At 37.6% G+C, this 18924-nt stretch overlaps 1 protein-coding gene across 1 annotated transcript in view; it reads left to right on the forward strand.

The window, feature by feature from the left end:
- LOC121323582 (calsyntenin-2-like) overlaps window positions 1-18924 on the forward strand; it is a 178337-nt gene that overhangs the window by 158870 nt on the left and 543 nt on the right. The window contains exons 9-16 of the mRNA XM_041264721.1: window positions 2816-2978; window positions 4239-4405; window positions 7150-7298; window positions 10313-10524; window positions 13234-13404; window positions 13869-14014; window positions 14712-14835; window positions 16478-16662. Coding sequence (XP_041120655.1) covers window positions 2816-2978; window positions 4239-4405; window positions 7150-7298; window positions 10313-10524; window positions 13234-13404; window positions 13869-14014; window positions 14712-14835; window positions 16478-16662 — 1317 coding nt within the window. The remainder of the gene's footprint in view (window positions 1-2815; window positions 2979-4238; window positions 4406-7149; window positions 7299-10312; window positions 10525-13233; window positions 13405-13868; window positions 14015-14711; window positions 14836-16477; window positions 16663-18924) is intronic.

Below are 18924 nucleotides of genomic sequence, written 5' to 3' on the forward strand. Positions count from 1 at the left end.
CTTTTCTCCCCAAGGGATATGCTTGTAACTGCCGCACTAATTAGAGACTTTGCTATGTGATAATTTATAGTCACCTTCAGGCATATTGGACACAAAGTATTTTACTCCTGCATTTCTCTCTGAGGTCATGTAAAAAAAAAAAAAAAAAAAAGGCGTGTTGGGGGGGGGGGGGGGGGGGGGTGCTGTGTGTCTGTTTCACTACAGAAAGACAGCGAGTATTCTTTAAGTAGTACTGTAGTTTGTAATAGATATCCCTAATGTTCTCTTCATTGCATCACAAGGACGACTCACTGAAATCAAACAATTGTGCAAAAGACGAGTCATGTGTGACTTTTGACTCTGCAAACATTTAAAATACGCACCAGTTAGCAAAAACTCCTAAGCAAAAAATTCGTAGTGTACCATCAAAATGGCGCGTTCCAACTCGACTATACCAGTGCTGGGTAGAACCACTTTTGTTTATCTATTCAAGACAAGTATCCCTGTGATGTATTAAAACATTATTGCCTTACCACCATAGAAACAAATTGAAGACAGTGCACTGATTCTAACCTCCCTGTATATACTATCAAGAGTTAATCTGTCAACCTTGCGGTAATGTATGGAGAAAGGGTGAAAAATTTGATCTCTGCTTGCTGATGAATTGAATGTACCCCACCTACTAATAGCAAAGCACATTGATCTGACCTTGAGATGCTTAAAGAAAGTAAATATATGGATTACAGACTAAAATATATTTTAAATATATCCCATATATTTTAAATATATAAAAAGCAGCCAATTTCTATATACGAAAAATATAAGGATCATACCTTTCTACCATATATTAAAAATATATGTTTTTTCCATAAGAGAGGGCTGTGTGCTGGTAAACAGAAAACAGTGAATAAAGAAAGATTCTAGATATAGTGTTTTAATACAGACACAATACCTTTGGAAGATAAAGGTCATTTGAAGTAAAGTGAAGCCTGGAAGCCTGTGCTGTTAAATGCCAAGGGTCCAAAAGGACTGTGTGAAAATGATAGCTTTCTGGCACTGATAGTATCCTGAAAACAACAAAAAAGAGACAATTTTCCATTTCATTTAATATAATTACGCAAATGGACATTCCCTCAACTTGCTTTTAATTGTGTTAATGTTACTCTTCCCTGTGGCATTTGCCTTATTTAGAGTAATGGCAGGTGAACTCAGGCAGAGGTCCCTCACAGCAGCAGTTCCTATTTGATCCAGATAACACGGCAGTGCATTTAACGCTGACGCCTTCCAACCACAAATCAAAGAGAAATGTCCCCAGGGCTGACTGAGCCTGCCATTTAGAGCAGTGTGAGGTAGAGCTCAAGGTTGCAGAAAGTAGACAGTCTGTCCAAGCAGAGGGTTTCTAAAAAAATAAGAGGATCATCTTACACTTCAAATGCTAAAACGATGATTGCAGGTAACTGGATTAGTGGGCCCTTTGGATTTCCACCACCCCATCCTTTACAATTAACTCCAGTCATTAAGCTAACTGGTACTTTGCATAATGCAGATCCAAAACCTTCCCTTAATCACAAGGTGCTCCTTAGATGCATTCTGGCAACCAGACTGGCACAGCAGTGTAATGTAACCTGGGTATCAACTTTCTAATCTGCCACTGAATTCAAAATTCAAAAGAGGATACTTTAAGATCTGTGCTGAAAAGAGATTAGCCAGTGTCACAGCAATACAGCATTTCAGATCATTGAGAGCAATGCAATGGGCACAATAAAACCTATTATGGAGAGTAAAGTCTTCATTTCATCAAAGACCAGTCTTGCGTGTTCAAGTCAACAAAGTCAACAGTTTAGGATTGAATATGACAATACATGGCGATACAGAATAACATCATTTATCAACCACACAGATGACAAAGGGGGCGATTGCTTGGGAAAAGTCCAGTGATCTACAACTTAAGAAGTGTTTAGGTGGATGAAACAATCCAATCAGTGAACAGTGAGTTTGTAAGGTATGTAATAGAGATATTGGAGGTATGAGAGAACATTATTATGCCTGTTAGGCAAGTCTTCACTTTTACCCTTATACCACTTACTATCAGCTCACATGGCTAAGCAGTTTTGCTTATTCTTACCTTCTGATTTGCTTGCCTACTCTCTATTCCCTAGTGGTTACTAATAATTATATATTTTTTTCTGGATATTAACAATTATTGTTAATCAAAACCTGTTCACTGAAAGGTCCACTCCTTGTGAAGCATCAGTAATTTGTGCTGTGTCTGATTAACACCACCTGCTTTCAAACTGTAGCAGATGAGACTTGAATGGATGCTTCAGAATACAAGTCGGGGATGAAAGTCGTGTCTTGGGGTGTGTCTGACAAACTCAACAGATTATAGATTTTAAAGTGAAGGAGCTCACATTGAATAAAGCAATGGAAATGTTTAAATATACTAGTCCATGTTTGATGCTTATTATAGACATGACTGGCTGAATGGCCAGAGATCTGCTGCACATCTGCCCTGATAACAGGAACAACATTAGAATTGCATTTAGCAGGTTCTTCTTGAAACAGGGTCATTCCAGCCACTGTTCCCAATAGAGGCAATTAAAGTAACATGAAGAAGTCAGGAAGAGGGGTGAACATCGGTTTAACAAGGTTCTTCAGAAGCTGTAGCTTAGGTTGGCTATCTATAAGAAACATTGTATCTATACAGCATTGTCACAAAGCATTTTTTGGCATGATGCCTTCCAAAAAAGAATGATCACTTTGACACTTTTTTGTTCAAGGCTCGCTGGAGCATACACACACAAAAATAACTGCAGCTTTTATTTTTAACCTCCAGATTTGTGATAAAGAATGGCACTACTATGTGATAAACGTGGAGTTTCCCGTTGTGACCTTGTACGTAGACGGGGTGACCTACGAACCATACCTTGTGACCGACGATTGGCCGATACATCCTTCTCAAATTGACATGCAGCTCACAGTCGGCGCATGCTGGCAAGGTAAGCTTGTTTCGCAGAAGTTAATTTTTCTGTGCCCAGAGCTGAACAGGGTTTAACCTGACTTGAATTGTAACCTGGGAAAGACTGCAAATGAAAAGTGAAAATGAAGTTTTAATCAATGTTGGAAACTACTCATGTAAACGTAGGTGATTGTGCAGTACAACAACTTTAGGATTGTCACTTCAAGCTGTGATGGATCCATTTCACACCCTGCCTCCAACAGTTGCATCTGAGCCATGTCTGGGTTGCTTGAGATGAGAGAAGTGTTAATAAAGATCCATGGTTACAGAAATGATGTTGAAAATAATAGTTAAACCAATAATAGTAGAGTAAAACATAACTGATACGTGTGCTAGATATCTTTCTTGTTTTTAATTAACATTAATCAAATCTACATTAGGCCTACACCATTAAAACATGCTGAATGTCCTCTGCTTAAAGCCTAGAGATAATTAAAACATTTTCTTTTGTCTTTAAACTAATTATATTGTGTAGCATTTTTGCCTTTGTTATAACGAATCAGCAGCCTGTAAGAAAGGACAGCAATAACTTCCAGACTGTAAAAGCCATAGCTATATTTAGAATGCTGGAGTAATGTGAAGCAGGTCTTGAAATGTCAAGCAGAACCAAATATACACTCTTGTGATTTAAACATGTCAAATCATGATTATTATTATTTTTTTCTTATTCTCAAACTTGCATCCCTGTATCATTTTTAATTCTCATTTCTGGAGAAAAAAAATTGTAGGTTACAAATACATAAAATCTGTCCATAATCTGCAAATTGCAGATGGTTGCTAAAACAAGTCTGTTGCTAAAACAAAAAAACAGAATAAAAAGTGACATTTTGCAGAATAAGTGTTTTTCAAGAAATGCCATGTGGAACAATTTCATTTTTTTCATTTTCAAAACCTTTTCATTTTTCTGAATCTTATTTTGATCAATTTAATTTACTGTTAATGTATAAACATTGAATTAATAACATCTGTCAAGAAAAAAAAAAGAAAAATCTATGCAATTATACCACAGCATCAAAGACAATTTGCCACACTGAACAATCACTTAATCATAGAGAAAACCAAAGTCTAACAGAACTTTGTACAATACAGTACAACAGAAAAAAGAAGCATTTCTATAGCACAAGTCCAAGTGCTTTTATGTATTTTAGCTGCATGTTTTGTATAGTGTTACTCAGGTGTTTAAAATGTAGTACAATGCCCACTGTGCCACTGCTAATGTTTCCTTTCCTAACCCACTCAGGGGGTGAAGTGATAAAGCCACAATTCACCCAGTATTTCAGAGGCAGCCTCGCTGGCCTCACCATCCACCCTGGCAAGATTGAGAGCCAAAAAGTGATCTCCTGCCTCCAGGCGTGCAAGGAGGGTCTGGATATCAATTCTCTGGAGAGCCTGGGTCAGAGGATAAAGGTAAAGCATGATAGCACAGTGCCCATAATAAGACAGCAGGTTTTTAATTTATGTACCTGCAGTACAATAAGGAGCAATGCAACATTTTATTTCCCACCGCAGAAGCAGCATACAAACAAGCAGTTAGAAGTTAAATTGCAAAGAGGCCAAGAGATAATCAGGATACTTTAATAAAATCTGAATCAAGCCTTAAGAGTTTATAAATCAGTTTGTTACCAAACGGCTGCCACTACAGGATTGTGATCCATGACGGAATTTAATTTTCTTTGAAGTAGATTCTAGATTGAAAAGCCTTTGGGTGTTTTAAAATAGATTTTAAAAAGCGTAATAACCAGTTACTGGTATTGTGTGTTTACATGCTGCTGATGTTTTGGCTGCTTCGTGTCATAAAGAAAATGGTTTCTTACAATAGTATATTGCTGCAATTTCAGATTGTGCCAAGTCTACTCTGTTATATAAACTTTGTGTTAAATAAAAAACAAAAGTCTTCAAATTAATGCAAATAAGAAAGCTGTTTGGAGTACAGACCATGTAGGAACAAGCAAGATAGATTAATATATTATAGAGTATTGCTCACATCTTTGTACAGAATTGTACGTTCAATTTAGAAATGGTAAAAAAACTCAATAAATTAAATGGCAAACTTTTCAACTAGAAGTCCTCAGATGAAGACACTAAGAATCTTAAATGAATCCCCAAAACACTATCAGTGGAACCCCAATTGGCAATGTTCTAGTGTCTAGCCAAAAAATAAACAGTTTAAATTGTTCTGAAGGGGTACACGATCATTCCTAAATTACCCCCTTTGTTTTACTGGGGCTGGAGACCTGAATGGCCATTTGAACTGTCCTCTTGTCTTTGAGCGTTCTTGCATATGAAAGCACAATGCCAACCAAGTGTTTTCTGTCTGATCAAAGCAGCCGTGCATTTGTTAAAATTGCAAAACAGTAACATTTCAACATCTCATTAGCCGATGCATTTACATGACATTACACTGAAGTTATTACTTGTTGGAATTTGTACACATGCTGAGATAACCTAGAAGAGCCACTGATAAATCATTAGTAGTTCTGTCAATTAATTAAACTGGTCATTGATTACTAAGTAGGTAAAACAACACAATGTGTAATGGATGTGGACCTGTAATTACATTCAAGAACTGTGATTAATTGCTGACTGAGGGAATTAAGAAACAGCTGGCTAGACAAAAAAAAAAGTCTACTTATACAAAAGCTGTTTGATATAACTGGATAACAGGAAACGACTAAGCTTCAGAGTTGTAGCCAATAGAGTGACCACTTATGATTAATACAGTATGCTGAGGAGTGAGGTATACAAGCCCCTAATGGCAGTCAGAACACTACCACATATGCAACCTACAGTGTAATACACAAAATTGCTTGCTGGATGTTTGACATGCACTATACAAACTTGCCAAGTGTCATCTATCATATACAAAATGATAATAAGACCCAGCATCTTCAGTATACACTGAGGGGAGGGAGGGGGGAATTCTATCACAAAACCTTTCAAAAGATATCCTTCATTAATCATGATATTCAGATTGTAGTCTGGCTGGATTTCCGATTGTATTAATAAACCAATTGAAAACTGTCTGTCCATAAACTCTTCCATATCCAACACACAGCACAGAAGTGTCTCATTTCTTAATGGTCTGATTTCCTTAACAGTAGTTATTGAAGTGGGGCTGCTGTTTTTTCTTTCTTTCATTTTTTTACAGATCTTTCAAAAGAGATTCTAAGGGTGACTGTTAAATATTGAAATGCTATCATTCCTAAGAAAGCTTTCCCATATCACACGGAAATCTTCACCTACATCAGTTCATTAAACCATTGAACACCTACTTGTAGAGCCTCTTTTACTAGGAGTTTAAGATCTGTGAGAGCCTTTTATCCTGCTATCACCAGCACCCCTTTGATTATTGTTTTGTACTGCTGGTTTGTTCTCAATGCAAGGCTATATTCCCTTTCCCAGATGAGGCTTTTCACTGGAGTTAGAGGATTTCTGTTTCTACTAGCACTGTTCTACTGGGAACACCATAACATCTTTCTAACTTGAACAGAGTAGAACATTGCTCTCTAAACTAGATGGCTGCATTGTCACCCCCTTTACCATACCAGTATGTCCAATGATCTGCAATGAATAGGATTTATATCTTCCCTTAATCCACTACATCCGTTTTGTGTGCCAGAGTTCGCCTCCTCCTCCCCAGCCTCCACCAGTTCATAGTCTTGGACCCTGCCCCCTGCAAGGCTTCCCTACGGACAGCCTCTCCACTTAATCCTCGAGTTAATTTATGGGCAGGGGTACTTCGAAAGACGAGGCCAAACAATATAGTGTAAATATGTATATTGTAGTAGTGTTGTCTAGTCTGTTTTAATAAATAATCTATTGCATGAATTTCCTGAATGAACTGTAAGTGCACAAGCACCATGCAATATTGTGATATGCTTAAAAAATAATTTTGTTTTTTTTTAACAATTAAAAATCAAACTCCAAAGCTCTGGGAGTGCAAAACATATATGTCGCTTTTTAGTACCAAAGCACTTCAATACATACACAGGATTTTTAGTTCTTTTTCACCAATAGTCTTATCTCAAGAATGCAGGGCGAGGGAGAGAGATCGAGAATGAGCATGGATGGAGAGAGAATGAGATACCTTGTGACATCGTGATTGGGGGTATCATCACTCGTTCATGTTTGATCTTGTTTGTTTTGCCCAGTTCCACTTCAATCCTTCTCAGTCAACACTCGTCATGGAAGGAGATGACATAGAGTACATCAGTCAGGCCTTGCGGAAAGTGTCGTACATCAACTCCAGACAGTTCCCCACTCCGGGTATCCGGCGTCTCAAAACCTCTACTACTGTACAGTAAGTGAACAGATTGAATGTGTCACCTTTGAAATGTGGCTTTAGTAGCAACTGCATTATAGTACTAATCACTATCAAGAAAAGATCACAGTATCAAATCAAATCCAGCTTGAGGATTGATGTAGGGGCGTATAAGTAGTCTTATTTGTTTTATAACTGAAATAGTTGGTTTTTGTTGTTTTTTTAATGTAAAAAAAAAGTGCCATTGGATGTAAGCTTTGAGAATCTGGTACAAAGTGTGTTAACCCTAATTATGCACAGTTAATAATTCAGTTTTCAAACAAGATTGTGCTTACATTGCCATGGGTTTCTGGGAGAGCCAAGCCATTTGTAATTTTTCAACACTGAAGTTACTGTCGAAATTAATGAAAATTATTAGTTACACAGGCTGTGGTATTTGGTGCCCGTTTTACTAAACATCTTGATAACCTTGAACAGCTTATTAAAGAGCAATCCATTTCTCAATGCATTGGTTTCTCAAAAAATCTTGTTAATCTACAGCTGGCTTGGACAATGGTTATTCATCTTACTGGTAAGACTGGGACACTGGTTATTCATCTTACTGGTTAAACTAGTAAAAGCCTGTTTCCCAGTTAGGACGTGACTGAAACGTTTACTGTCGGGTACCACGGTAAAACCATAACAAGTGTAGTAAAGCACAGTAAAGTTAAACATGATTACCAGTGATTACAGAGCCATAGAGGATGTTTCTTTAACCTCCTCATGTCACTGTCTGGCAAGAAGGAATGAAAAACCGACCTTGCAAAGCAGGTACTGTATCAACAACAACAACAACCGTAACCACACAGTTATCCAATGACAATAAAAATACTATAACCCTTGAACTGTAGAGCTTGAAGACGAATGGACTGTTTTTTGAAGAGAATCAGTTAAGAAAGCACGATTACATTACAGCTGAGTGATCAAGGCTGCACAATTGAGACACCATCAATCTGAGTTAAAGATCTCAAGCCGAGATTCTTTTGTTTGGTTGTTTCTTTAATATATATATATATATATATATATATATATATATATATATATATATATATATATATATATATATATATATATATATATATATATATATTTTACCTTGGACTTAAGGATAAAGCCACATGCAATAACATTCAGGAGACAAAAGAAGCACTTACATCTCCAGTATATTGGGCTTCTGTCTAAAATAGTATATTGAACCACCATAATGAACCACTAGACTGCATGAAAAAAACTGCTCTACTACTCCTAATGCCACCCCTTACTGTAGCTCATTTACAGCATCAAATCAATGAATGTGAATAATCTCTACAGCAACGGCACAAGACAAAAACCCAACAACAAACCCAGACGGGAGACTTCCATTTCTACATCTTTTCATCTGCTTCCTCTAGTTTGCAAATATCCCTGAAGCGTGTTTTCTTTCATCCGAGGGACAATTAAAACATCACTCATGTAATAGCCCCCTGGAATGGTTTCCCCTAATGCTGATCAATTTGATATTTATGCCTCCCTGTGGCATTGTGTGCTAATAAGACCGTTGGTAAAACCTACCCAATTACCATTTTACATTAGTGGAAGTCCGACTGCTGTTCTGATCACTTGCCTGGGCAAAGAAACCATGCAGAAACTGCCAATAGGAAAAGCAAACTGGAATGTGTGGATCTGTTCCCTTCATATAAATGAGTAACAGATATTATTATGCAGATTGTTCTGATAATATATAGTCTATTGTCAGAGCGACGTTAGAAATTATACTGCATGTGTAGTAGGTTTGCTAACACCCTTAAATTACTTGTGTTTCATACTTTATTATTTAGTGGTAAACCTACATTTAGAGAGAGACTGTCCAAATGTGATTTTGGAATATAATTTTGTTTATATTTCTAATTTAGCTGTGTGAATGAATTTGCTTTCTGCTTCACAAACTTGTAGCATCAGACAAAAGTACAATAAAGATGAGAATCAATTCAATCATACTGGGCAATTGAGATAGACTGCAAATTCTGTATGGAGGGTTTAATACATTAAATAATAGATAATCAGTTTGTTGGGTTGAGAGGTGAGTTTTCTTTCAAATTCCTTGTCAACAAGCAACAAAACAAAACAGAGCCTTGATCTGGCTGCTTACGGGGTCTCACATTTAATAACCCTGGTAATGATGTGCGAGATAGAAAAGCCTGAATTAGACTTTCATTTTCATTTTCTTCTTAATTAATTTGGACAGCTTCCAAATCATACAAGGCAGCCTTATGAATCAGTCGTTCTGCATCATTGGCCAAACCATTCGAGAACAACAGATTTAAAGCGTAAAGGAAAGTGAAACAACCAGCAAAGGATTCTGTCACATGATATTTCAATCAAACAGTGCGGGGAGATTAGCTGACATTGGCAGAACTGGAAGTGGCACCTCTACACCCCCATTTTAGGCACGGTGTTATAATAATCACAACATGAAACAACATGAGTCGTTGGTATTCACAGAGGTAATGTGGCACAGTCCTTGAAAACACACCGGAGTAGCACCTTTCATAGAAATGATTCAGTATACATCCAGATAGGCCCTCTTAACATGTATACATCCAATATAATGAAGGAGCCTGATAGACAAAGTGACACTGAACAGATTCACTCTTCCACTACTAGACCCAACCTTTTCTGCAGAACAAGGCGGCCAAAGCATTTGTGTACTTGACCAAGTTTCTCTATGCAGTAGATTACCTTCAAATTGTGATTGAGCTTTTTGAAGTTGTGTATAACTTAACAGCTGAACAGGCTCTGGGACTTTGTCCACTTTGAATGATGGTGTTATCTCTTGGTAGCCTCGATGCTCCTGTAGTTATCGCCTGCAATCAGGGTCATTATATTCTGCTTCCCTCCATGATTGCCTGCATCTCATTCCCCCAGCAAAAGCAAAAACCAAACCGGACTGATTGGAGTGCAAGTGGATTATTCCAATTCAGCTTTTATGTATGGTATCACGTCTTATTACTGTACTGATCTTCTTTGCCTTACAGGTGCTACAGTGAAGATACTTGCATTTCTATCCCTGACGTAGATGCCTTTGTAGTGGTTCTGCAGCCAAGCGAGCCCCAGATTATAATCACTGGGATGGACCACTTTGCCCGACCGGACACAGAGTTTGAGAGCTCCGAGGGACTGGTGCTTTTTCCTGATGTCCGAATCATCAGCACTGTCGCCAAAACAGACCCTCTGCCACAAGGAAAAGGTGTGTACACCCCATGAATAAAGATCCGTGCAAACAGGATGGACAGAGGCAGTTGATGGATTATATTTGCACAGTTTAGCCCTCTGAGGGTCTCTGCTAGCTGGTTTATAATGTGATCCTACTGTCCCCATGAGGGAGTTTGGAATAGCATCCTCTCAGTGGCTTGAAATTGATCCAGATTTATTGTTCATAAATGTGAAGAAAATTGGACAGCAGACATGATTTAAGTCTGCTTCCACATACATCAATGTTTTACTTTATACATTCTTATTGGTTTGATTTGGTCTGATCTGGTCTGATTGGTTTGATTGGTTCGATATAGTGCAACACGCTGGCTCAATTCTAGTCACAATATGAAAACATATATATCATTTTTTTTTGTTTTGTTTTCTTTATGTGGTTAATGGTTGAAAATGTAATCACAAACTCAGTTTATTAACGCTTTGCGGTGGTATGTTGGACCAGGTCTGACATTACAACTTTTCCTTTCCAGTCTGATGTCGAAGTCTTTTCAACATCCTCAAAAAGGCGTAAAGCACAGGTCTCTAGTCGTTTTTTTCCAGAAAATTAGAGAAAAACTTTCAATGACCGAATGAAACCAAAAAAAAAGGGCATATCTCATAGCCCCATGCATTACAGAGATAACACAGACATAACAAAGGAAGTAGCTGCTTCTGCATCCAGCGCTCAAAAAATATCACAGACATTTGTAGAGCTTTTTGATATGTTATAGTAATAAAATAATGACTTGGATCACATTATTGGGGAATTTGGTGATAAAACGAGTGATGAGGAGAGGATTTATCAGTATCTATAAAGAGGTATGTGAAAATTACAGCAAACAAGGGGTGGGGCTTAGCTGTAGATACAGTACTGAGTGTCCTTTTGCGAGTCAATGCCTTTTAAATCAGTTTTACTCTGAAAAAAAATATTTTAAACAGCACATGTGAAAATAAATTGGACCTGACAAACCTGACAAGCGCTGAATAAATGGACTGCAAAGAGTTAAATTGATTTTGATAAGTGTATTATGGTGTAATATAAGGCATATGGGAAATGAAGTAGCATTTGCATTATATATATATATATATATATATATATATATATATATATATATATATATATATATATATATATATATTTCATTTATAACCATTATTAGCTTAGAGAATAGTTTTGTGCCTCTTTTCTTTCTTCTCAGTAATTACACTGTCAAATAAAGAATTGTCAGTCACATTCCATCTTAATTTCATGTCAGTGTAAGGTAGAATTATATTATTTGATTTCAGGTTTTTTGGAAGGCAGCTATGGTATGCTAAAGGTAATCTACTTTAAGCATTTCCATTACATTGTAATAATAATAATTATATTAAAATATTTTAAAAAATCAGTTAGTCAAGGTTTTAGTGTTCTTAATTTTAATTCATTCCATCACAAAGGATATATATATATATATATATATATATATATATATATATATATATATATATATATATATATAATATATATATATATATGCCTAACAATGTTTACAAATTACTACACTAAAAGTGATTACTAAGCATGTCCCAGTCTTCTAGGTATTTTCCAAATAATTTAAAAAAAAGCATATTAATAATTATAAATTTTTTGTATGCATGTACAATTGTAAAGGTGTGCACTGCAATCTTGAACATGTATACTGCATTGCCCGGTGGCTACAAACTAAACAGAAATGTACCTGCTTCTGTGAATCCTCGAGATTACAGTGAGTTGCATACTGAGACATTAGTAAGATCATGTAAAGTGGAGTGATACCCCATGTTTCACAGTTGCCTGACAGCAGTCTTTATCATTAATGGAAAAATGACAGGGCCAGGCTTCATTTTGGCAGTTCAAAGCTATTTTCTCTTCCTTAAGCACTCGTAGCATTTTGTGCCAACAAGCCTCATTATCAGTTTGTACATTATAAAGCATCTGTCTATAGTAATCACACCATCATTGTTGGTACTCCTACACTGTGGGCTCTGCTCCAAAGAAAAATAAAACAAGCATCAGGTGGCGAGGTGAAACCTCTTACTGTTGATTTTCTCATGGGGTGTAGCAACAAGCCTGCCTGTACTTGTCTCGCATCATCCTAACTTTCCAAACACCCCCTCCTTCAACAAGATGCTCCCAATCGCATGGCCTTCTGGTGCCTGGGGGATATCTGCCTTCAAGGTGCCAAAAATGAGTCGCACTCGCCCACGGGACCTTCTTTGAAACAACATTATTCCATCTCAAAGTCTTTTCCCTGATGGTGATTGTATTTATGAAAACATACAGTATGGTCACTATGGCAACAAATGCTTTTAACTATTTAACTTTTCAGGTGTTGCGATCCGAAGCTCCACCCTGGTGTTATGCAGTGTAAGAACCGTGTAGGTTACACTGAGCACTACTGTAATAAAATGAAGTCGTACTATGCACAACCTTAGTGTCCTATGCTATGACAGATTGCTCCTATTCAATGTATGAACTACAAATTGTTTTTTCTCAACTTTTCTTCAAATCAGTCGAAATCCCCTTTTGAATAATGTAACCTATTGAAAATCGTCATGTGGCCATGCTCCAAGGAAATGAGAAAGGATGAAGGCAGAATTGGTCACACTTACAGTCTGCCAAAGCGAATGTAAATGCATTATCTTGATTCATAGTCATGCTCTTGGTTTTCTTTTCTTGCACATCTAGCTCACAAGCATGGTGGGCAGGAAGAAATCATTCACAACCTGGATTACTGTGATATTCTGGTTATCGGGAATGAACTGAACCCAGACCAGGAGATCCTGCAACTCAATAAGAATGAACTGCACGGAAAACATTTGGATGCAACAAACTCCACTTCTGGAATTTCCATCTACGGTACGTAATTAAGGAATAAAGACAGCCCATTACATTTTGTTGCATGTTTGTTTTTAAGGCTGTTTTTAAATGTGTGTTCCATCTTCATTTAATTGTCTCATTAATGCAAATGTCCCAATAGCTTCTATGCTTTTAACACTTATACCTAGTCTTTTTACTTACTGAATATTTCCAAATATGACTTTTACCAGGTACAAGCGTCTCTTTGTAGCAGTAATATAAAGTAAGGAACAGGGAAAGTAATATGCATTGCAGCTAACACCTCTTCAGTGTTACCAATTCCCCCCAATTGGTTTATTGATATATAAATGGAAGAGTTATGTGGTGGTTGTCTTGAAGGGAAAGATTTTTTTTTTTTAATATTTTGTCCAAGATGCATGAGTAGATGGAGGTGTTTGTTGTTCAGTGTGGTTCTTTTTCAATGAATGATCTGCAAACCCTGATCTGCAATTTCTTTTTTACAGGTGTGGATACCATGTCCAACTACGAGCAAGTACTGAGGCAGGTGCGATATCTGAACTGGCACAGCGGCGGCATTTTCGGAAGGAGGTTCAGGCTAACATGCTCAGAGCTGAATGGAAGATACACAAGCAACGAGTTTAATTTAGAGGCAAGTATAGCATCGTCAAAAACAAACTGAAACTTTTCTGTAAAACAAATTGTATTCCTGTTCTACATTGTTTTTGGTCCCGCTGGTTTTTAAGGGGAACTTTGTTAGTAACTAGCTTATTAACATGCTAACAATGTTGTTCATGTACTGATGCAGTCTATAGTACTGATACTATATAGTAACCTATTTATAAAATAATTAAAAGGTTACTGTGTATTTACATTGCCGTTACTTGGTAAATACATGTGTACTTACACAATTACGATGTTATTGTGCATAGTTACCATGCACTTAATGTGTAAATCATTTTGCATAATAAACTTAACACTAGCCCTTCACCCTTTTCTGATACAATTGTGTACTTGTGTATCTCGTGCAAAAATATTTACACACTAAGTACACGGTAATTATGCATATAACTAGACACGCTTAATGTAAAGTGTTACCAAAAAAAATTAAAAAGGCAGCTAAAAATGATTATCAACACTGATTTTTATGGAAGGCTGCAATCCTGGGAAAGCGATTAAAGATGCTTCCTAACCCTTTTGAAAGTCATACAGTAATTGTTGCTGCAGTAGTCCATGGAAGCTGCTCGGATGCCTCCTCTCGTCCTGACCAGCTGCTCTCGTTGCAGGCTGTTTCTCCCTCTGGGATTGTCAGCTCGTGGTAACCAAAGCAGTTTGTTTTCCTCCTAAAGGTCAATGTCTTGCACAACTCAAATTCTATGGAGCATGTGAATCACATGGCAGCTCAGCCTCAGTACTTCCAGGCAATTCCTCACCCAATGATGAGGCACAATGTAAACAGCGCTCACAGCTCAGGTAAGACATGTATTCTGCTTTTCTAGGACACAGGTTTCAGTACAGAAACAGATTATACGCATGATTTTAAAGCGTGGATTTATTGGTCCCATCTGTACTGGTTATTTAAACTACCAGCCTGTATTTTGCAGCTAATACAGTATTTTACTGTTAAACGGTCAATGACTATAGAGCATAGTGTCACACCAAAAACTGAACCTTTCAAGATGCTTTTAAAACCCTGTCAAAGCAAACCCCGATAATATGATATTGTAAGCTCTATGAAGGCACTGCAGTTGGTGCTCCCTTCACGTATCCTGGTTCTATTGACCCTCTGAATGACAATTAAATAAGAAAGCGGCTGATAGATTCTTGATGCTCGTTACATACAGGAGAAAGAGATGGATAACATGGTCAATTAAAGCCAGTCTTTCATACCCTACTGCACTGCTGTAGGGTATGAGTGGGCGTTAACAGTGACAAGTGCATTCTTACAGCTGTGTGGACTGGAAGGGATAGGGCTATGAATAGATCGACAAGGACAGATGCTGCTGATAGGAAAGGACGTCGAATTGCATTCTACTGTTCTTCAGTTTGCTGGTCTCAGGTTCGCCCCCTTTTATTTTTCCCTGTGCCAGAAGTGTTTTGTCAGTGTTCTGCATGACATGGAAACATTTCCAAGTCAACAGTTCTGTATAAAAAACACAGTGACAGTAAAACAGGGTATTGAATGTCGTCTTGGCAGTATGGTGTTGTCGGTAATTACCTTTTTAAGGAGTGTCAGAGAGCAAGTTTCTGTTAAGGTATGCTGTACCAAATAGCCTGCTGTTCTTCTGGCCACTCCTCTGCCCCCTTATTGGGTAGTGAGTTGTGCCAATAAAAAACATTATGAGTAACGTCCCCATTGGAACTTATAGACAGCAGCTACACTTATAATTCCACTGAGATCTCAGCATGTCAATGACATTCTAAACATATAAAACACAACAGGTTCTATTTAAACAGATTAAGTGCATTCATATGTTAATATCATGTTTCATCTGTTATATATATATATATGTGTGTGTTTAACAGTGTTCGGGGCTGCCTTTAAATCGGATTGAGAGTGCATTTTCTCTTGCAAAAGAAATACACTCTCAACTTGATCAGTCAGATGAAGAACATTTGAATTTAGTGCTTTTCCTCCCAGGACTCACAAACGCTGCTGCTTCAGAGCACAGGAATTTCCTTTGCATAGAAACCCCCTTGACTGTGTGCAGTATGTCCACAATCGCAAGGAGATTGGGGCAAGATACATTCGGGTGCTTTCCATTCTTACTCCCCTGCTGCACTAATCTGGTGCTCTGCAACCACCCATCACTCCCCATGGTGCTTAATCAACTTCTATTCGCTATTGGCCGGCTGGTAACCTCATAGTGCATCCACCTCTTCAGAATGCAGTATGGTGTCTGGAATACACTGACACAGTACATGAGTGTAAGAGATTGCATTGGTATTAGTATAATACAGTAGGCTCAGTATGGTAATAAGTGACCTACAGGGGAACAAATTATATTAGCAACTCGCCTCCTGTTTGCCCATTCCAGTGGGGTGCTTAAATAAATGCAATACGGACTTCCTTTACTGCTGCATTACCAGATCCCTTGTATTTGTTTTCTTTCAGCAATTCCAAGCATTGCCACCATTGTGATTGCGGTGTGTATCAGCTCTCTGCTCCTCATCGTAGTGCTGGGAATCTACAGGATTCGAGTGGCCCGTCTGCGCTCCTGTGAGAGTGGGGGAGGTGCAAAGGAAAACCAAATGGATTGGGACGACTCGGCGCTGACTATTACCATCAACCCCATGGAGGTCAGACTCACCGGTTCTGTGAATTTAGTGCTCACTAAACAACGGCACTGGCATGCAATGACATTATATAGTCAGACAGTAAATTCCTCTCCCTGCTGCTCCCTAATCCCCCCACGATCCAGTAATTCAGAGACTATCAATTACTCCAAATATTGTGGATATCCAATGAGGGCTTAATAGGAATCAGATTTGAACCTAGGCCTCCAGAGGTGAAAGACCCCTGAGTTACCTATTGTAACCTTCAACTGGTTCTTCAGTGCAACAAGAAGGAAGCATTCAGCACTGAAACGGACCTGACAGTATAGACCAGACAAGGAAGTGCCTGTTGGCAGGTCTGTGTTGTACAGGTATAGGTATAGTTTTTAGATTATAGATCCACCTTCTCAATACGCTGCCATTCTTGTCGACCTGATTTAGAAGAGATGTGATTCTGCAACAAGGAACCAGTCAAAACTGCTACAGATTAACAGTGTTAATTGGCCCCATTCTGAGGCATAACTAAAAGCATCAGGAAATATATCCGTTGGTTGGTTAATGACTTAAAATTCTTCTTTTGAAGAAGAATTCGAACAGTATCCTGTCTGAAATGGGTTTTGAAGGAATAACAAAATGTAATTAAGTAAATACAGATCTGTTAATTTGGAAACTAATCATTTTTAAAATTTATTTAGCTAAAGAAAAGATATGTGTAGGTCTTATACGTAGCATAAAGTTACACTGCTTTACTAATACTTATACATTAAAAAAAGCGTATCTTCCCATTTATTTATTTGTATATAGTGCATCACAGAGCTGTGTGCAGCGGGGGTAATATCAGCCACTCTAACCTGCTGATTTACTATGTCAAAACGTACAATTCAATTTGCATAGCCATTGAGTTCAATGACAGGAAAACAAAACTACATCACAGTGCCCATAAGAATACGTTCCACAGAGCTTGATCTGTTTCACTGGGGTTTCTTCAAAGACATTCCATTGAAATCAGCATGCTATTCCATCTGGGTCTTTGTAAGGCAACCACAACGGATAACAAAACAGGTGCTACTAGAGAAAAACATCTTGTGCAAACCATTACCTATGTAAACTTAAGCACTATTGAACAAAATGAAAGTATGTATATTACCAATACTGGTAAATATTTAACCAACTATGTTACTTTCAATGCTGATTTTTTTTTAAAAAAAATTTTCATTCTTGAATACATCTAAATAAATTAATAAATAAATGATGTTAAGAACATAAGAACATAAGAAAGTTTACAAACGAGAGGAGGCCATTCGGCCCATCTTGCTCGTTTGGTTGTTAGTAGCTTATTGATCCCAGAATCCTTGTTGAAGGATCCCAGGCTGTCAGCTTCAACAACATTACTGGGGAGTTGGTTCCAGACCCTCACAATTCTCTGTGTAAAAAAGTGCCTCCTATTTTCTGTTCTGAATGCCCCTTTGTCTAATCTCTATTTGTGACCCCTGGTCCTTGTTTCTTTTTTCAGGTCGAAAAAGTCCATTGGGTCAACATTGTTAATACCTTTTAGAATTTTAAATGCTTGAATTAGGTCGCCGCGTAGTCTTCTTTGTTCAAGACTGAATAGATTCAATTATTTTAGCCTGTCTGCATATGACATGCCTTTTAAACCCAGAATAATTCTGGTTGCTCTTCTTTGCACTCTTTCTAGAGCAGCAATATCCTTTGTGTAGCAAGGTGACCAGAACTGAACACAATATTCAAAATGAGGTCTTACTAATGCGTTGTACAGTTTTAACATTACTTCCCTTGATTTAAATGCAACACTTTTCACAATGTATCCAAGCATCTTGTTGTCCTTTTTTATAGCTTCCCCACATTGTCTAGATGAACACATTTCTGAGTCAACAAAAACTGCTAGGTCTTTTCATAGAGTCCTTCTTTAATTTCAGTATCTCCCATATGATATTTATAATGCACATTTTTATTTCCTGTGTGCAATACCTTATACTTTTCCCTATTAAATGTAATTTGCCATGTGTCTGCCCAGTTCTGGATCTTGTCTAGATCATTTGGAATGACCTTTGCTGCTGCAACAGTGTTTGCCACTCCTCTTATTTTTGTGTCGTCTGCAAATTTAACAAGTTTGCTTACTATACCAGAATCTAAATCATTAATGTAGATTAGGAATAGCAGAGGACCTAATATTGATCCCTGTGGTACTCCACTGGTTACCTCACTCCATTCTGAGGTTTCTAATCTAATGTTTTGGTAATTATAAAGCTAAATTTTGTGTAAATA

This window comes from Polyodon spathula, chromosome 11 (assembly GCF_017654505.1).
Source record: "Polyodon spathula isolate WHYD16114869_AA chromosome 11, ASM1765450v1, whole genome shotgun sequence".
Lineage (NCBI taxonomy): Eukaryota > Metazoa > Chordata > Actinopteri > Acipenseriformes > Polyodontidae > Polyodon > Polyodon spathula.